Below are 13,951 nucleotides of genomic sequence, written 5' to 3' on the forward strand. Positions count from 1 at the left end.
ATTTTTTCTCCTCCGCGTAGGTTTCAAAGAAGCCAACTGCATGCTTCTGCAGGAGTTCTCGCGATTGCGCCTTCGATTGATGACTCCTTGGCTGGCGGGATCGCGCCATAGTTCAGGAGGACAAGCAGGGGAATTCGAGGCGTGATTGGCATCTTCGACGCAGGGACAGCCGGCCCCGGCATATTGAAGATCGATCTGCTGGAAACCGTCCTCGATTTCTTCCCTTCCACTGATATCCATGCCACAGCATGGCACCACCTCCCAACAAAAATGTTGGAATTGTCGGCGGCTCGCTGATCTCCGTTCCGGCCTCTCGCCAGCCAATTGCTCCGAGATCCGACTCTTAGGCTCCCGGATCCTTCTATTCTTCCACCCCCGACTGCAGGCTGCCAGCAGTGACGTCTGCGCCCGCTGGAAGCTTACGATGGAACGAACGGGAATCAAGATCTGAGATCCGTGCCCGGCGGGCGATATTGACAATATATATCAAGATTATGTCCCACAAACGACTCCTAACTCCCTCTCCCTCTCATGTGCCAGGTCCTTCCTTCGGCAGCACTCCAAATGTACCAGGACCAGTCGAACGATCTACGGCCGGAGGAAGCCCCTGAGGCTCCTCCCATGTCAATATCCCAGTCCTACACCCTTGAGCAGCTGAAAGAGGATCTCCTTCCGCTCAGCAGCAAGGATATCTCGACGGCTCCCGAGCTTCCAGAGACAACACGGGGGCGGCAGCGAGCCTCCATATCTGGACAATCCCTCGACCAGGACGAATACCTTCCAGGGAAGCTATCACACCTTCCCGAAGGTGAAGGGCGTCAGAAAACCGTTTTTTACCTAGCCTACGGCTCGAACCTTGCTGCGAAAACATTCCTCGGGATGCGTGGCATCAAGCCGCTCTCACAACTCAACGTCGTCGTTCCAGAGCTACGATTAACATTCGACCTCCCTGGGCTTCCATACCTAGAGCCCTGCTTTGCAGGGACCCACTTCCGAAGCACCTCTGCGAAGGGAGCCAAAAGCAATTTGTCCAACGGTGCAACAACTTGGGAGAAGCATTTGCTCCTGCAAGACCCAGACAAAACCCTCGACCAACATCGCTACAATGGGCCGCTCATCGGCGTCGTCTACGAAGTCACCCTCCACGATTACGCCAAAATCATAGCAACCGAAGGCGGCGGCCGTGGCTACAAGGATATCGTGGTCACATGCTACCCATTCTCCGACTCCTATGATCCCGCCGATTCAATCCCCGAGCGTCCAGATACGCAGCCTGTCAAGGCCCACACCTTACTCTCTCCAGCCGGCATGAAAGAGCTCGTACAACTCCAGACGGGGTCTGCCCCAGACTTCTGGCGGAAGCCACGCTACGCGCAACCATCAGCGCGGTATCTTAAGTTGATTACAACCGGGGCAGCAGAGCATCATCTCCCTCTAGAGTATCGGAGGTATCTTGCGCAGATCCAGCCATATCACATCACCTCGTGGCGACAGCAGGTTGGGAAGGGCGTATTCCTCGTTCTGTGGGCACCCTTTCTCCTCCTGACACTCGCTCTCGCGAGGACATTTGCTGGCCCCGATGGCCGCAGCCCCAGATGGGTAGTCTGGTTTGCGGATCTGGTAGTTACCTCGATGTGGGGTTGCTATGACCATGTCTTCAAGCCTATCTTCGGCGACGGGGAAAAGACCGTGGAACGCTAGTCTAGTAGTTCGAATCAGCGTAGAATTAATTTCCTTCCAACTTGAATAGTTGAGTGGTGATGAATATAAATACACTCTAAGTTATATCCTCCCACGATCCTTCTTCCTAGTCACCCTGTACCATACGTAACGCGCAAATACCACTAAACCAAACAAACAAAGGAAATAGTGACATTGATCCTCACACAGAGTTTTAGATGGGAAATGAATATCTAAGGTACAGATACAGGTGTCCTGGAACATCTAACAAAACAGGAAGAGGCCATCGCATCGAGAGACAGGGTGAAAGATGGGGGTAAACGACACGGCCAACGAGAAGATTGAGGGTTCGAATAAATCATGGCTCGCTATTCGTCGCTAGATCCTTCACTTTTCATGCTTTATACAGTCCTTTTGCGGCTTTCTAGCGCCGGGGGACGGGAGGGCTGTATACGACTTTCCGTGTCTTGATGGGAGACCACTTGTAGCGCTTGACCCAGACGCTGAGGGCGAAGAGACCGGTGAGGAGAGTGAGTGCCTTGAATCCCATCTTCTTGCGGTCATCCATCTCAGGCTCGGCAGCCCAGTTGAGGAATTCAACAACGTCCTTTGCCATCTGGGAAGTGGTGGCGGGTGTGCCATCCTCGTACTCGACGACACCATCGAAGAGGACACGGGCCATCGCAATGGCTGTATGCAGTTAGTCAAAGCAACAAATCGGGTCGGGGGTGGGTTAAGATGTACCGGTTCCTGGGAAGAAGGGGTTGAAGTTCATGCCCTCCTGGACCGCGGCGCCAGCCGGGGGCTCATCGGGGTAACCGGTCAACAGGGAGAAGATGTAGTTGCAGCCACCGTGGCGGCCCTTAACAATCAAGCTAAGATCAGGGGGCAGAGCACCACCGTTGGCGAAACGAGCAGCCTCCTCGTTCGGGTAGGGAGGGGGGATGTAATCCGAAAGCTTTCCGGGACGCTTCTCGATCTCGCCCTGGTCGTTGGGCTCGGTATCGTACTCGTTCTCTTCGGCGAAGGCCTTCATCTCATCGACAGTGTGCGTCACACCAACGAATGAACGCCAAGGCACACGGGTCAGAGAGTGGCAGCTGGCGCAAACTTCACGGTAGACCTGGAAACCACGGCGGAGACTGTGGGAAATAATGGTGAGATTGCGGTCCCGCGAGATGGAGCCCAAACTAGGTGGAAGCAACTCACGCTGCATGGTCGAATGTCTTGTTCCATTTGGCGTGCTCCCAAGGGTATTGAGTAGCGTGCAGCCTTGAATGCGATATATTAGCTTCCTCGTCATCTTGACTCGGACGATCGTTCGGTCGGGGGAACGGAAACAACGGAGATCGCCATTTCATATCACATTAAGTCAACTCACCCCTCTTCAGCAGGCGTCATCGCAAAAGCTTCCTGGCCATAGAGATAAGTAGCGGATCCGAGGGCGACGGCGGTAGCGATGGATGCAGTGACAGTAAGGTGGATGGGGGAGCTGGTGGATTCGGAACCGGCAGACGAGGAAGAGGCACGCTGTGTAGAGTATCAGTAATGGACTATCGTAGACATCACAATGATATGTTGTAGAGCGATTGTCCTCGTCCACTGAAGCCAATGGAGCCGAAGGCCGGCGTGGTGCGTACCGAGGAGGTCTTGTTCAAAGACTGACGTGCGGCACCCCGGAAGGGCACGCTGCGCAGGACAGTACGTGCCAGCATACTGAAGATATGAAGAACCCTCCGATCAACAGGTATACTGGACGGCACAATAGCCAGGGACGAGGAGAGCGGAGGGGGAGAGGGGAGGCCGGATGAGCGCACAGGAGATTGCTTTGGGTTGAGGTCGACGAGGTTGTCCGAACGGTCAAGTTTCTCGCTGGCTTCGAATTTCCTAAACCTTCGCTCTGATTGGCTGTGAGCATCGCGCTAACTGTCTTCGGTCACAGCCGCGATTTTTCGGAACAACAAATTTCGACCATGAGCCGCAGCAACCTTGAATTGCTGAACACAACGAGCAGAACAAACTGGCTACCTCGCGTCACTTCCATAAGTTGGGGTTGTGTCGCATTAGCCTCGCTAGTCAACGGCCCCGGACTGCATTCTCTCCAGTACACGGCGGCCGTACAACCTTGACAATGTCATCACCCAGCTGGTCCCCCGGATCATGTTTAGTTGAACGGGATCGGTCTACCAGAGCAGGTGTTCGGGTGCTATATGGCTCAGATTTGCTATTTAGCGAGCATAGAATCAAAGCAACAAGTTCCCGGTAGACTGTTGCGAATACCGCACGCAAGGATATATATTGTAGTTGGGGCAAGGCTCACTGACGCCCATGCCTCAAACAAACGCGAGGAAGATCCATATCGGAACCAAGGTTAATTCACTACTCCTTGCTATTGCTGTATACATCAACAGAGGTCTGAGAAGGTTCTCTGATAGTGATGGTGCTGTGCAGTTTGTCAGATAGCCTGGGGTCGGAAAGGTAAAATGCCCCGCCGATCCGGCCGCAGTTTCCTCCCAGAGCCCGCTCCAAGCTCCATTTGTGAGCACACATCGAGGTCCAAAGCCTGGACCTCCCAATGACACACGTGTTGGACGATGCGGATGCTTGCTCTCAATGAAATTAATTTGGCCTGATGTTTTGATTTTGTCTCACTTCCTACCAACTTCCTACGCTCCCACGAGGGCAACGTCCAAAATCGTGAAATCCAAGACCTACCTTGACGCTCACGAACTCTAACGACATCCAGGGAGCGATACACACGGCGATCCTCCCAATGCAGACTTTGAGAAGACAGCATGCCGAAAGCGAGGAATGGGCCAGGCACGGGCGCGAAACCTCGCCGCGATGTACTGGCATCGCTCAAAATGGCCTCTATGGAGGAGATCTCGAGGGCTTCTCTCCCTGCGGGTAAGCCATGAAACCACGAGAATGATTCTCAAGTGTCTGACCAGACTAGAAATTATGGCTTCAATTCTCGATTACCTCCCTCCAGTCGATCTTATCCGAGCGGCCCGGGCTTCCAAGCTCCTACGCGAGATGGCGTACGATGATTCACGATGGGTACAAAAGCTCAAAAGAATAGGTTGTTGGGATGAAGCGGATGCTCGCAAACACGCAGAAGAGAAATTTAGAACAATCTCCAACCGAGAAAGCGTTGAAATACAGGAGTCAGCCGCACCACAACAAGCACCGAGCCAGCCGAGCATCGAGGTGACTGCGGTCTCAGAAGGTTTCGACCAGATAAACTTGTCGACCGCCACGACAGATAATATTGCGGAGTTGGAAGTTGACCCAGTCTTGGGGGCACTGAAGCTGGCCAAGTCAATCCGAGGAGAAGCTCGACAGGAATACGGGAAGATACATGCGGCGCTGTCACCATTCTACGATGACATCACCAGTCTTGGAGCTTCCTCGGACAATTTACTATTTCAAAAGTATACGGAACCGCAGCAGCAAGCACAGATCTTATCCCAGCTGCAAGCTTTCGCTAAATGTGACACAACGGAGGGGTGGGAGACTCGACACGAACACCTGCGGACCGCTGTGTCGATTTTCGAAACGGCTGCGTTGAAGGAGTTTAGGCACGGATACGAAACTGATGATATTGACGACCGAATGAAGAAATACGCCCAGGTGTTATATTCGCTAAATGGTGGAGGCTCAGCCGCCGAACTTTTCATCCATCATAACCATATTGTCACGAAAAAGTCTGATCTCGGCAAGATCACTGACTGCATCGACGCTTCGACCCAGAAAGTAAAGCTTGAGCATACGCAGGTGTTTTTCACTCGACTAAGCGTAGCCTTCAACGAAGAGGTCACGGTAATCAACCGTGCCTTTCCTCCAGCGCTACAGGTAGCCTCACCATTTCTTGAAAAGGTCGGCCGTGATGTGCTTTACCCGTTTCTGACCGCTGTGTTTGATGAACTCCACCGCTCAAATCTCGAGTCGTACTTGACGGCGGTCTCCGGGACCTTTGTACAGTGCCTGAACTTATGCGAGGTCTTATTACCGGTTCAAAATTCAGTCGACACGTTCGAAGAGCGCTTGCATCATACTATTGCCCAAGTGTACGAGCCGCATCTGGACTTGTACCTTGCGGAAGAGTTAGACTTCTTCCGTAAAGGTTCGGAAGCCGCCGTTGAGGAATGGGATAGACAGCTTTCTGAGCAGGCCGCATCAACCGAGTCATTTCTTATGTCCAATATCAATAGACAAGCCGACAAGCGAGACTTTTTGACCTCGTTCAAGAAGGTTATTATGGCGCCGGTAAACATACTCCCAGGCTTCTCCGGAAGCAAGTCAGGCGAGGAAAAACCGGATCGCGACTCTTTGAGTGGCGACGCTGCGTCAACACAAAAGCCCAACAGATTCTCGACGATTTCCTCACCTGGAAATCCGGTGGTGGAAGCCCCCACCACGGAGCTCGCCGCAAAGGCAGCAATCATGAAATCAAAGTTGGAGGGTATACGATCATTATTTAGTATTGAGATCGCATTAGGACTGGTTCATGCAGCCAAATCGAGCCTGGAGCGTGCCGCACAGTTTGTGAGAATCGGAGGTGATACCGGCGCTGCGGTTAAACAGCAATGTGAAGCTATCTTTGTTGCATTGCTTCGTATCCTCGGCCATGGCCACCTTATCAAGGGTTTCAACAAGGCAGTTGACCATCTCTCCAATTATCGACCACATGAGCAAGGGGATCGTGACCAATCTGGGGTTGAACCTTTGGTGACGTTTCTAGAGCTTGTGAATGTTGGGGATCTCATCCTTCAGATGATTGATGTCTTTTATGAGCAGGAGCTAATTGGGTCGAAGCTTACCGATCGAAATGACTTTGTAGACCCAGCGGTCAAGGAGAAGAAAAAATTCGAGCAAAATCTCGATGAGCGCGTTGCTGCAGGGTTAAACAAGGGAATTGATGTGCTCATGGAGGAGGTGGACTATATCTTCGCAACAAGGCAGCTTGCGACTGATTTCAACCCAGCTGTCTCGACTGATCCTTACCGGAAGACTATGGATGTAAGCGTCACAGAAGCTGCGGCCGCCGTAGTGGATGTTGTCTCGTCGCACACCGGCATGCTCGTTGGAAGTACGGACAAAAGCACTCTCGACGTCTTCAATCAGGAGGTTGGCTTACGTCTCTTCACGGCTCTGTGTAAACATCTCAAACGCCAGAGAATCAGCACCGAGGGATCGCTGAAGTTGATTAGGTACGAAGCTTACCAAAATTCTTACACGACCATCGCTAACATGGCTAGTGATATGAACCACTATTTCAAGTTCATTCAGACGCTGAAAAACAACGAGCTCCTCATATACTTCAAGGCCTTCCGAGAGCTCTCACAAATATATCTCGTTGACGCCTCAGATGCAAAGGAGCTGGCGACGCTCATTGCCGACGCTGACCGGTTTTCCGGTATTTGGCGAGTAGAGGAAGTTTATGAGTTCGCTGAACGGCGAGCAGACTGGTTTCAGGTCAAAAGAGATGTCGAGCGAGCCATGTATGGAATTGGGTGCAATGTTATGTGATAGCCTGCCCGCTCTATGTGTATATCCTATACTCTTGGCACCTAAGGTGCCCGACGGATGACCCGATTGAGATAAAAATCATAGAAACTAGTTATACTGCGAGACTTGTCTCATTGCAGGATGCAGTCTGTCAACCACCAGCCCTGGAGGTAGCAGATGGCTACTTCGAAGAGTCGGCGCCAACTGAGACACCTAAACCAGGAACTCTCGTCCATCCATCAACGCCCCTCTGTCTATATGCAAGACTTCAAACAAGCCATGTTTTAGGTGGCATTAGCGCCCGCGTTCTTCAGGCTGGTACTTCCAGCAATAAGGCCGTTTTCTCTGCTAGCAACTGCATTATTTTTAGCAGAAAGTGTGCCTCACCAACCATCTCCAGGTTCTCTGTAGTTCCTATGATACTCTTGTCATCCAGACCAGTCTAGAAGATCTACTCACCTGGAAACTAAAACACTATGACGCGTCTTATCTCTTTCTTTTGTTCTGCACACGGAGCGTCCGCTTCAAAGACTCGAAAGAAGAATATCAGGCCGTGAGAATTATCCATTATCCCAACCTAGAAGGAGCGACCAACACGACCCTTCCAAATCGAACACAGAATGCGCTTATCCCCGAGACCAAGATCAAAAGCAGCAGCTGCGCGGTGTCTCATAGCCCTCCTCCACCTCACCTCCCTCACGGCCGTAGCATCTGCCTCCGAAACCGTAGTAGTCACTGTAACCGCAACGGCAACGACGACGACAACAACCACAGCAACAGCACACCCGAAGGTCCCTCAAGATCCCTCCTACACCTCGCTGACGCTCTTCAAATCGTCAATCTTATCAACGACCAACGCCTACCGAGCAGCACACTACGCATCAGCGCTGACCTGGAACGAGGCGCTCGCTTCATATGCACAAAATTGGGCAAGCACATGTGTGTGGGAGCATTCTGTACGCTTTCCCTCTTCCTCCCGTCACCCATTTACCTTCCCTATTCACCCATGCGAAAGCAAGGAGAGAGAGACTAATGATCCCATAACGAATCCAGCACGGCCCCTACGGCGAAAACCTCGCATACGGATACAGTAACGCGACGAGCGCAGTAAGAGCCTGGGGCGAGGAAAGTCGGATGTACGACTTTGAGAGGCCGACGGGGTTTACGGAGGAGACGGGCCATTTTACGCAGCTTGTCTGGAAGGCGACCATGGAGATGGGCTGTGCGGCTGTTGATTGTGGGCTGAGTGATCTCGATCCTGGGGATGATGGTGATGAGGATCAAGGGGGCCATGGAATACTTAGGGCGCAGGGGTGGTATGTTGTCTGCGAGTATGTGCCAGGAGGGAATGTTGTGAGTTCGGGAGATGATGGGGCTAAGTATTTTCGGATGAATGTGCAGGCGGAGAGTGAAGGGAGTGAGGGAAGCGCGGAGTATATGGGCCTTTCGGGACAGGTTCAGAAGTCGAACGGTGCCGCGGTGTTGAGGGCGTCGAGGGGGAGGACCGGATGGTGGACTGGGATGGTATTGTGTATCTTGAGTTCTGTATAATGGTTCAATAGTATCATGGATGTCAAGGGTCAGGGTATGTCCATATTGCGCAGTATCCGCCGGCTCATCATTGTCTGTCATCACTCATGCTACCAACATCACGCATATAGAATTCCCACTCTGGGAAAAGATGCAATACAGATCTATTCACTTTTGAACAGTCCCAGACGACTCCCTCCAAACTGGAACCATGCCAAACAATTGCACAAACAGGCACAATAGAAGGAAGAAGCTGACGGCCGCCGAGGAAGAAGGATGGGAGGGGAGGATATCAACAGAAGGGTGAATGATGGGGAGGAAAATGAAGTTAGAAGTAAAATTAAGTATGAAGAGAAGAGCGGTGGGTGAATCAGCCAATAATCTCTTCGCTTTCCTCCACAATCTCTTCCACGATCTCCTCGACCACTGTCTCGCCCTGCTCTTGTGTGACAGCGGGTGCATCCTTGGCATACTTGGGCTCGTCCGCATCCTCGGCAAAGCCATATGCGTCCTTCTCCTCTGAAAGGAGCTCCTTCTCCCGGCGTATCCAGGCAACCCACTCGTTGAGAACGCGCTTGCGCTTCTCCACCACGGCGGTGTTGGCGATATCGACGGCGTACCTGTCCTCCTCCTCGAACTCCTTTGAGTACTCGCGAAGGTTTTTTCGTACTTGCTTCTGCTCTTCCTTGCTGAGGAGAGTCGCCGGCCGAGGGCGCCAGACGAACTGTTTGAATTTATCTGTGGGGTTCTCCGCAAGTGTCTCTCCGGCGAAAGTGTGCATATTCCATCCGTTTTCCATCTAGAACTCGAGTCAGTAACTGGACGGATATTTTGAGGATGTAGGGATACCGTACCGAGTGAGTCCAGGCGCTAGCACTGCTGACAACGTAACGACCAGTCGGGTCCCAGTCGATATCCGTGACACCGTAGTGCTCCAGCGTCTTCATTAATTGCAGGTTAGCCGCCAGATCCTTCTCGTTTTCATTTTTCTCGCCCTCGAAGTCCATATCCCAGAAATCCATCTCGAAACTAGATTGGGAGTGGACGGTTGCAACGACGACAAATCGGCCCTTGGGGGACCAATAGATGGCGTTGCTAGTCTTCTTCTCGACTGTGCGCACAAGCTTGAAGTTGCCAGCTTGCACACCCTTCTTCTCCGGAGCGAAGAACGAAACGGCCGTCTTGGGAGGGGCGCCAGCTCCGGATGGTGCATCGCCTGTTGTGATAAGAACGAAGCGTCCACCGTTGGGCTCCCATGCGAAGTTGATCACCGTATCCTTGAGACTGTCAACGACTTCCACGGGAACACCTTTCTCGCGCACTCGGAAAATCTCGAGGTTGGTAGCCATAGACTTCTTCGACTTGGAATGGCGATCCACCTTAACACAGACGTAGGTACCCTGGGACTGCCAGTGCAGCTTCACGTCCGAGACGTTGAACAAGTTACGGGTTCGGACGATTTCCTTCGACGGAATGCTCATCAAGGCGACTCGAGCGGGATTGCTGCCAATCTCGGGGGTCCAGAAGCAGAGCAATTGTTCGTACTGTTTGACGCCATCCCGGTTTACTGTCGCTGGCGACCATTCAAAGTCCATTATCCCCTCAACTTTCACAGATGTCTTTCCAAGCAGATTCATGCGGGGCAGTTCGTAGATAGAAAGTGACTGGCCTTGGAGCATCCTGGCAACGTATTTCTCATCGGAAGACCACTTGAAGGCCGGCCACTGAACTTTCTTCTTAGGCTGCGCATCAGTCTCAGGACCTGTAAGGTCATGGGACACAAATGAGCGCAGAGGTTTGCCCGAGACAATATCCCAAATGATAATGTTCTTTCCGTCCTCCTCGTAGGTCAGGGCAGGCTGGCCCTCTTCCACCTGGATTGGCCGTGCAGACCAGGTAGTCAGGTAGTTCTCGCCTGGGGAGAACTCAATCAACTGAACAAATGGGTGGGGGAATTGCTTTTGCTTAGAGAAAGCGGGCCCACCCCACAGCTGAACACCCTGGGGGTGAACTGATGCTAGGTAGGTACCCTTAGGGGACCACTGGACAAAAAGTTGTGTCCAGTGGGCACGATCCACCACATTCTCCGGTGGATTGTTCTTGTTGTTCCAGAATACTCCGACCTTGTCACCACGATACAGGGCGAACTGGTCCCGGGCGTTGGCGTCACCGATCCACGAGCGCAGGTGCTCCTTCTCTGTGAATGGTTCAACAGTTGGTGGTTTATAATCTTCGTCAATGCGTCCTTCCCGACCATACCGCTCAATATCCATCAGCTTGTTGACGAGGAGAGTGTGCTTTTTATCAAGGGGAGTCCCATGGAGCTGCTTCACGGCAGCAACGGCTTGCTCTGGGGTTTCGTATTCGACGAAGGCAAATCTAGAATCGCGCGTTAACCTCTACTTCCTCCGAATTCATCGCCCAGATCCCACGATACGTACCCTTCTGACATGTTCTTTTCATTGAGGGGCATAAAGACGGCATCTTCGGAGGTGTGGCCGACCGTGTTGAGTTTCCTCAACAAAAATTTGATGAGCTTTTGTCTGTTTTCTTGCGGCACAACCGGTAGTCCATCGATAACGATAAATGTATCTAATCCTTCTTCAAGTTTCACTTCGTACTGCGCCTTTAGGTCTGGATCGAGAGGAGGAACAGGTTAGCGAGGAGGGGTTGGCGAACTCGACGGGTTGGCCAGTGAGCATACCAGAGAAGTCAATCTCCTCCTCCTCCTCTTCGTGGAGGTCCTGCTCGGAGAGGGTATCAAAACTGGGAGCCATGATTGCGAGACGCAGATGGCGGTGTGAAGGGCGAGAGGAGCCGCGATTTTCTCTTCAGATGGAAGAAGCTGCGTTCTGGAGGAATGGAAATCTGCTGGCGGACCCCGTTTTGGCCGATTTTAGGGCATCAAGCACAAATCACAACCCACTCTGAGTTGTGTGCGAGGGGCTGACTCAGAGCTGAGTCACGAGACCATTTCAAGTCACGTGAATGAACCACGTGCCTATCCACGTGACCAGCATGGAAGCTTCCAACGGAAGAACAAGCAAGTTCCCGCTGCCGGTCTCCGTCTTGCCTGCCGCCGGCCATACTCCGGATTGCTTTGCTTTGTCTGTGGAGAGATCACGACAAGCCCCTTCACCACGCATCCTCCCGCTCCCTCTCCATACTCTTCTTGGTGAAGCTACTGGGCTGTTGTGGGCCAGCTCCTGTCCCTCTCTTTGTTTCAATTCCTTTATATTGCCCATCCCTTCCTCTAGAGCTCCCCCAAGCCCCGCCGGTCCGAAGCGCCAGCGCTACACACAGATTTGGACGATCCACCAACACCGTGGACCCTGGTCAACTGTTCCACCCAGTTGACCACCGCGTCGCGGCAGATTAGCAGCAACTCGCAGTTCACGTCAATTGGTATAATCACAACTAGCTACTTATCTATTCCGACCTATTTAAAGACTCTACCAGAGCGCTAGACAAGATGTCGCGTATGTTCGGTCTCCCCATGGTCCCTGGTTTAGCCGCGGTCCAGGCGCCTGTCAACTGACATCATATCTCTCTTGTCTACAAAGTCTCTCCAGATGCTCGCAGTGAATATATCCCAATTATCGATACGATCTTATCCGAGAGCGATTTAAATACAATCTCAGAAAAGCGCATTCGCAAAGGGCTCCAAGAGGCAGTCGGCTATGATCTTACCCCGCAGAAGGTCTGCGCTCTTGTTGCACATTGTTTCCCGTTGTCTATCTCTGACTGCCAAAACATGTGCTGATGCCTCTTATTCGCTTAGGCTGCTATCAAGCAGCTTATCATGGCCAGATTCGACATCTATGCCGAGAAAAGGGGCATAGGTGCGTTTGCTACGACAAATGGTGACCAACAGCAGAACGACTCTGCTACGCCGGCTGAACCATCCTCTCCCTCCCAATCCTCAACGGCACAGAAGCGTCAGGCCGACAGTGTCGAGCAGTCCGACGATCACTCGAGCAAGGTTCCTCCGCCCAAACAACAGAAGCCGAGCCATGATATCGACGCGGACGCGCTCTTCGCCGCCAGACTGCAGGCCGAGGAGAACATGCGCGCTCGCACCACACGTGGCGCTCGCACGCGCAAAGTTCCACCGGTCAAGAAGAAGAAGAAGACTACCCCGAAGACGGCGAAGAGGATCAAGGCAGAAGATGATTCAGACGTCGGATCTGGCTCGGAGTCGGGAAGGAAGGTGAACCGCTCCGGGGGATTTCACGTATGTGAACAGTCTCAAAGTTAGAGAGCGACCTCGCTAATCTCTTCTGTAGAAACCTCTCAATCTCTCACCAGCGCTTTCAGCGCTACTCGGTGGCGCTGCGACGGTATATAGTGCCTTCCTCTGGATGTCTGAATGTAAGCTAACACATCCGATAGCTTTCACGCCCGCAGACGGTGAAGAAACTCTGGGAATATATTCACAGGCATGATCTCCAGGACCCCAGTGACAAACGCCAAATTCGTTGCGACGAGCCGATGCGCGCTGTCTTTAAACAAGACCGTATACACATGTTCACGATGACGAAAATCCTGAGTCAAAATCTTTACAGCCCAGACGAATAGCCCGCCTAAGACTCCGGGAGGCAGCTCTCCCTTACGACTCCTAACCCGTTTCGACGAGGCATCTTGGGGGTAGTCGCATGATTGTCGCGATACCCTTTGACGAATCTCTCACATGACTTATTTGCACCGCATTCGGCAACTAGGCGCTAATATTCTCGGTCTCTTCATTATTGCTCAACCTGTTGACTATCCAAGTCGTGTATCTTCTGCATTCATCCGTTTCACTCGTTCTTGGGCGAACCGATCCTTCTTTTGCATCCTTTTTTTGTTTCCCCTGCTATCCTCTCCAGCGGGAGTTGGTGTTGCTTTGCAGACAGGCGTGATTGAATATCTTAGACAATTCTCATATTGTTCTTGAATGCATTCTATTGACTGAAATGGCGAGTCCGTAATACTGGGATCCTTTGGGGTCAGTTAGAGTCACAGCCACCGCCGCAACTATGACTCCATGCTTAACCTTCCAGCAGCGAGTCGATGTGAGTAATAATGAGCAATAAACGAGGCCAGAGTACTCCAAGAAGCGCTGGAAAACCAAAGGGAGGATGCCATTCAAGCTTCTTTTTCGGGAAGTAGGAGAGTTCACAAGTGACAAGAGTGCTCACTAAGCGCTTTTTTTCTGATGCGGTCATCCCCGAGAGACCAACTTTTTTGT

At 52.2% G+C, this 13,951-nt stretch overlaps 6 protein-coding genes across 6 annotated transcripts; 4 read left to right on the forward strand and 2 right to left on the reverse strand.

Moving 5' to 3' along the window:
* Positions 1–564: 564 nt before the first annotated feature.
* On the forward strand, positions 565–1,701 carry BJX67DRAFT_379696 (uncharacterized protein; the record flags this gene model as incomplete). Its single annotated transcript, XM_071032637.1, has 1 exon — positions 565–1,701. The coding sequence occupies one exon, from the start codon at positions 565–567 to the stop codon at positions 1,699–1,701; it is 1,137 nt and encodes a 378-aa protein (XP_070887726.1).
* A 201-nt stretch (positions 1,702–1,902) lies between these two features.
* Positions 1,903–3,524, reverse strand: BJX67DRAFT_35922 (ubiquinol--cytochrome-c reductase catalytic subunit CYT1). The gene is made up of 5 exons (XM_071029655.1): positions 3,321–3,524; positions 3,062–3,210; positions 2,890–2,952; positions 2,425–2,822; positions 1,903–2,370 (listed from the first exon to the last, which is right to left on the reverse strand). The coding sequence occupies exons 1-5, from the start codon at positions 3,393–3,395 to the stop codon at positions 2,105–2,107; spliced, it is 951 nt and encodes a 316-aa protein (XP_070887727.1). The 5' UTR covers positions 3,396–3,524; the 3' UTR covers positions 1,903–2,104.
* A 741-nt stretch (positions 3,525–4,265) lies between these two features.
* On the forward strand, positions 4,266–7,267 carry BJX67DRAFT_35998 (exocyst complex component Sec10 family protein). The gene is made up of 3 exons (XM_071029723.1): positions 4,266–4,587; positions 4,637–6,893; positions 6,942–7,267. Exons 1-3 carry the CDS (start codon positions 4,476–4,478, stop codon positions 7,210–7,212), a joined length of 2,640 nt encoding a protein of 879 aa, XP_070887728.1. The 5' UTR covers positions 4,266–4,475; the 3' UTR covers positions 7,213–7,267.
* A 544-nt stretch (positions 7,268–7,811) lies between these two features.
* Positions 7,812–8,742, forward strand: BJX67DRAFT_379699 (putative extracellular SCP domain protein Pry1; the record flags this gene model as incomplete). Its single annotated transcript, XM_071032638.1, has 2 exons — positions 7,812–8,147; positions 8,245–8,742. 2 exons carry the CDS (start codon positions 7,812–7,814, stop codon positions 8,740–8,742), a joined length of 834 nt encoding a protein of 277 aa, XP_070887729.1.
* EifCb (translation initiation factor eIF3 core subunit b) lies at positions 8,699–11,606 on the reverse strand. Its single transcript, XM_071028720.1, has 4 exons — positions 11,426–11,606; positions 11,163–11,355; positions 9,576–11,100; positions 8,699–9,520 (listed from the first exon to the last, which is right to left on the reverse strand). Exons 1-4 carry the CDS (start codon positions 11,496–11,498, stop codon positions 9,092–9,094), a joined length of 2,220 nt encoding a protein of 739 aa, XP_070887730.1. The 5' UTR covers positions 11,499–11,606; the 3' UTR covers positions 8,699–9,091.
* Positions 11,607–11,803: 197 nt separating this feature from the next.
* Positions 11,804–13,869, forward strand: BJX67DRAFT_349124 (SWIB/MDM2 domain protein). The gene is made up of 5 exons (XM_071028721.1): positions 11,804–12,200; positions 12,285–12,421; positions 12,503–12,955; positions 13,008–13,061; positions 13,114–13,869. Exons 1-5 carry the CDS (start codon positions 12,194–12,196, stop codon positions 13,297–13,299), a joined length of 837 nt encoding a protein of 278 aa, XP_070887731.1. The 5' UTR covers positions 11,804–12,193; the 3' UTR covers positions 13,300–13,869.
* The last annotated feature ends 82 nt before the right edge of the window (positions 13,870–13,951 follow it).

This window comes from Aspergillus lucknowensis (genome assembly GCF_044049455.1).
Source record: "Aspergillus lucknowensis strain CBS 449.75 chromosome Unknown BJX67scaffold_12, whole genome shotgun sequence".
Taxonomy (NCBI): Eukaryota; Fungi; Ascomycota; class Eurotiomycetes; order Eurotiales; family Aspergillaceae; genus Aspergillus; species Aspergillus lucknowensis.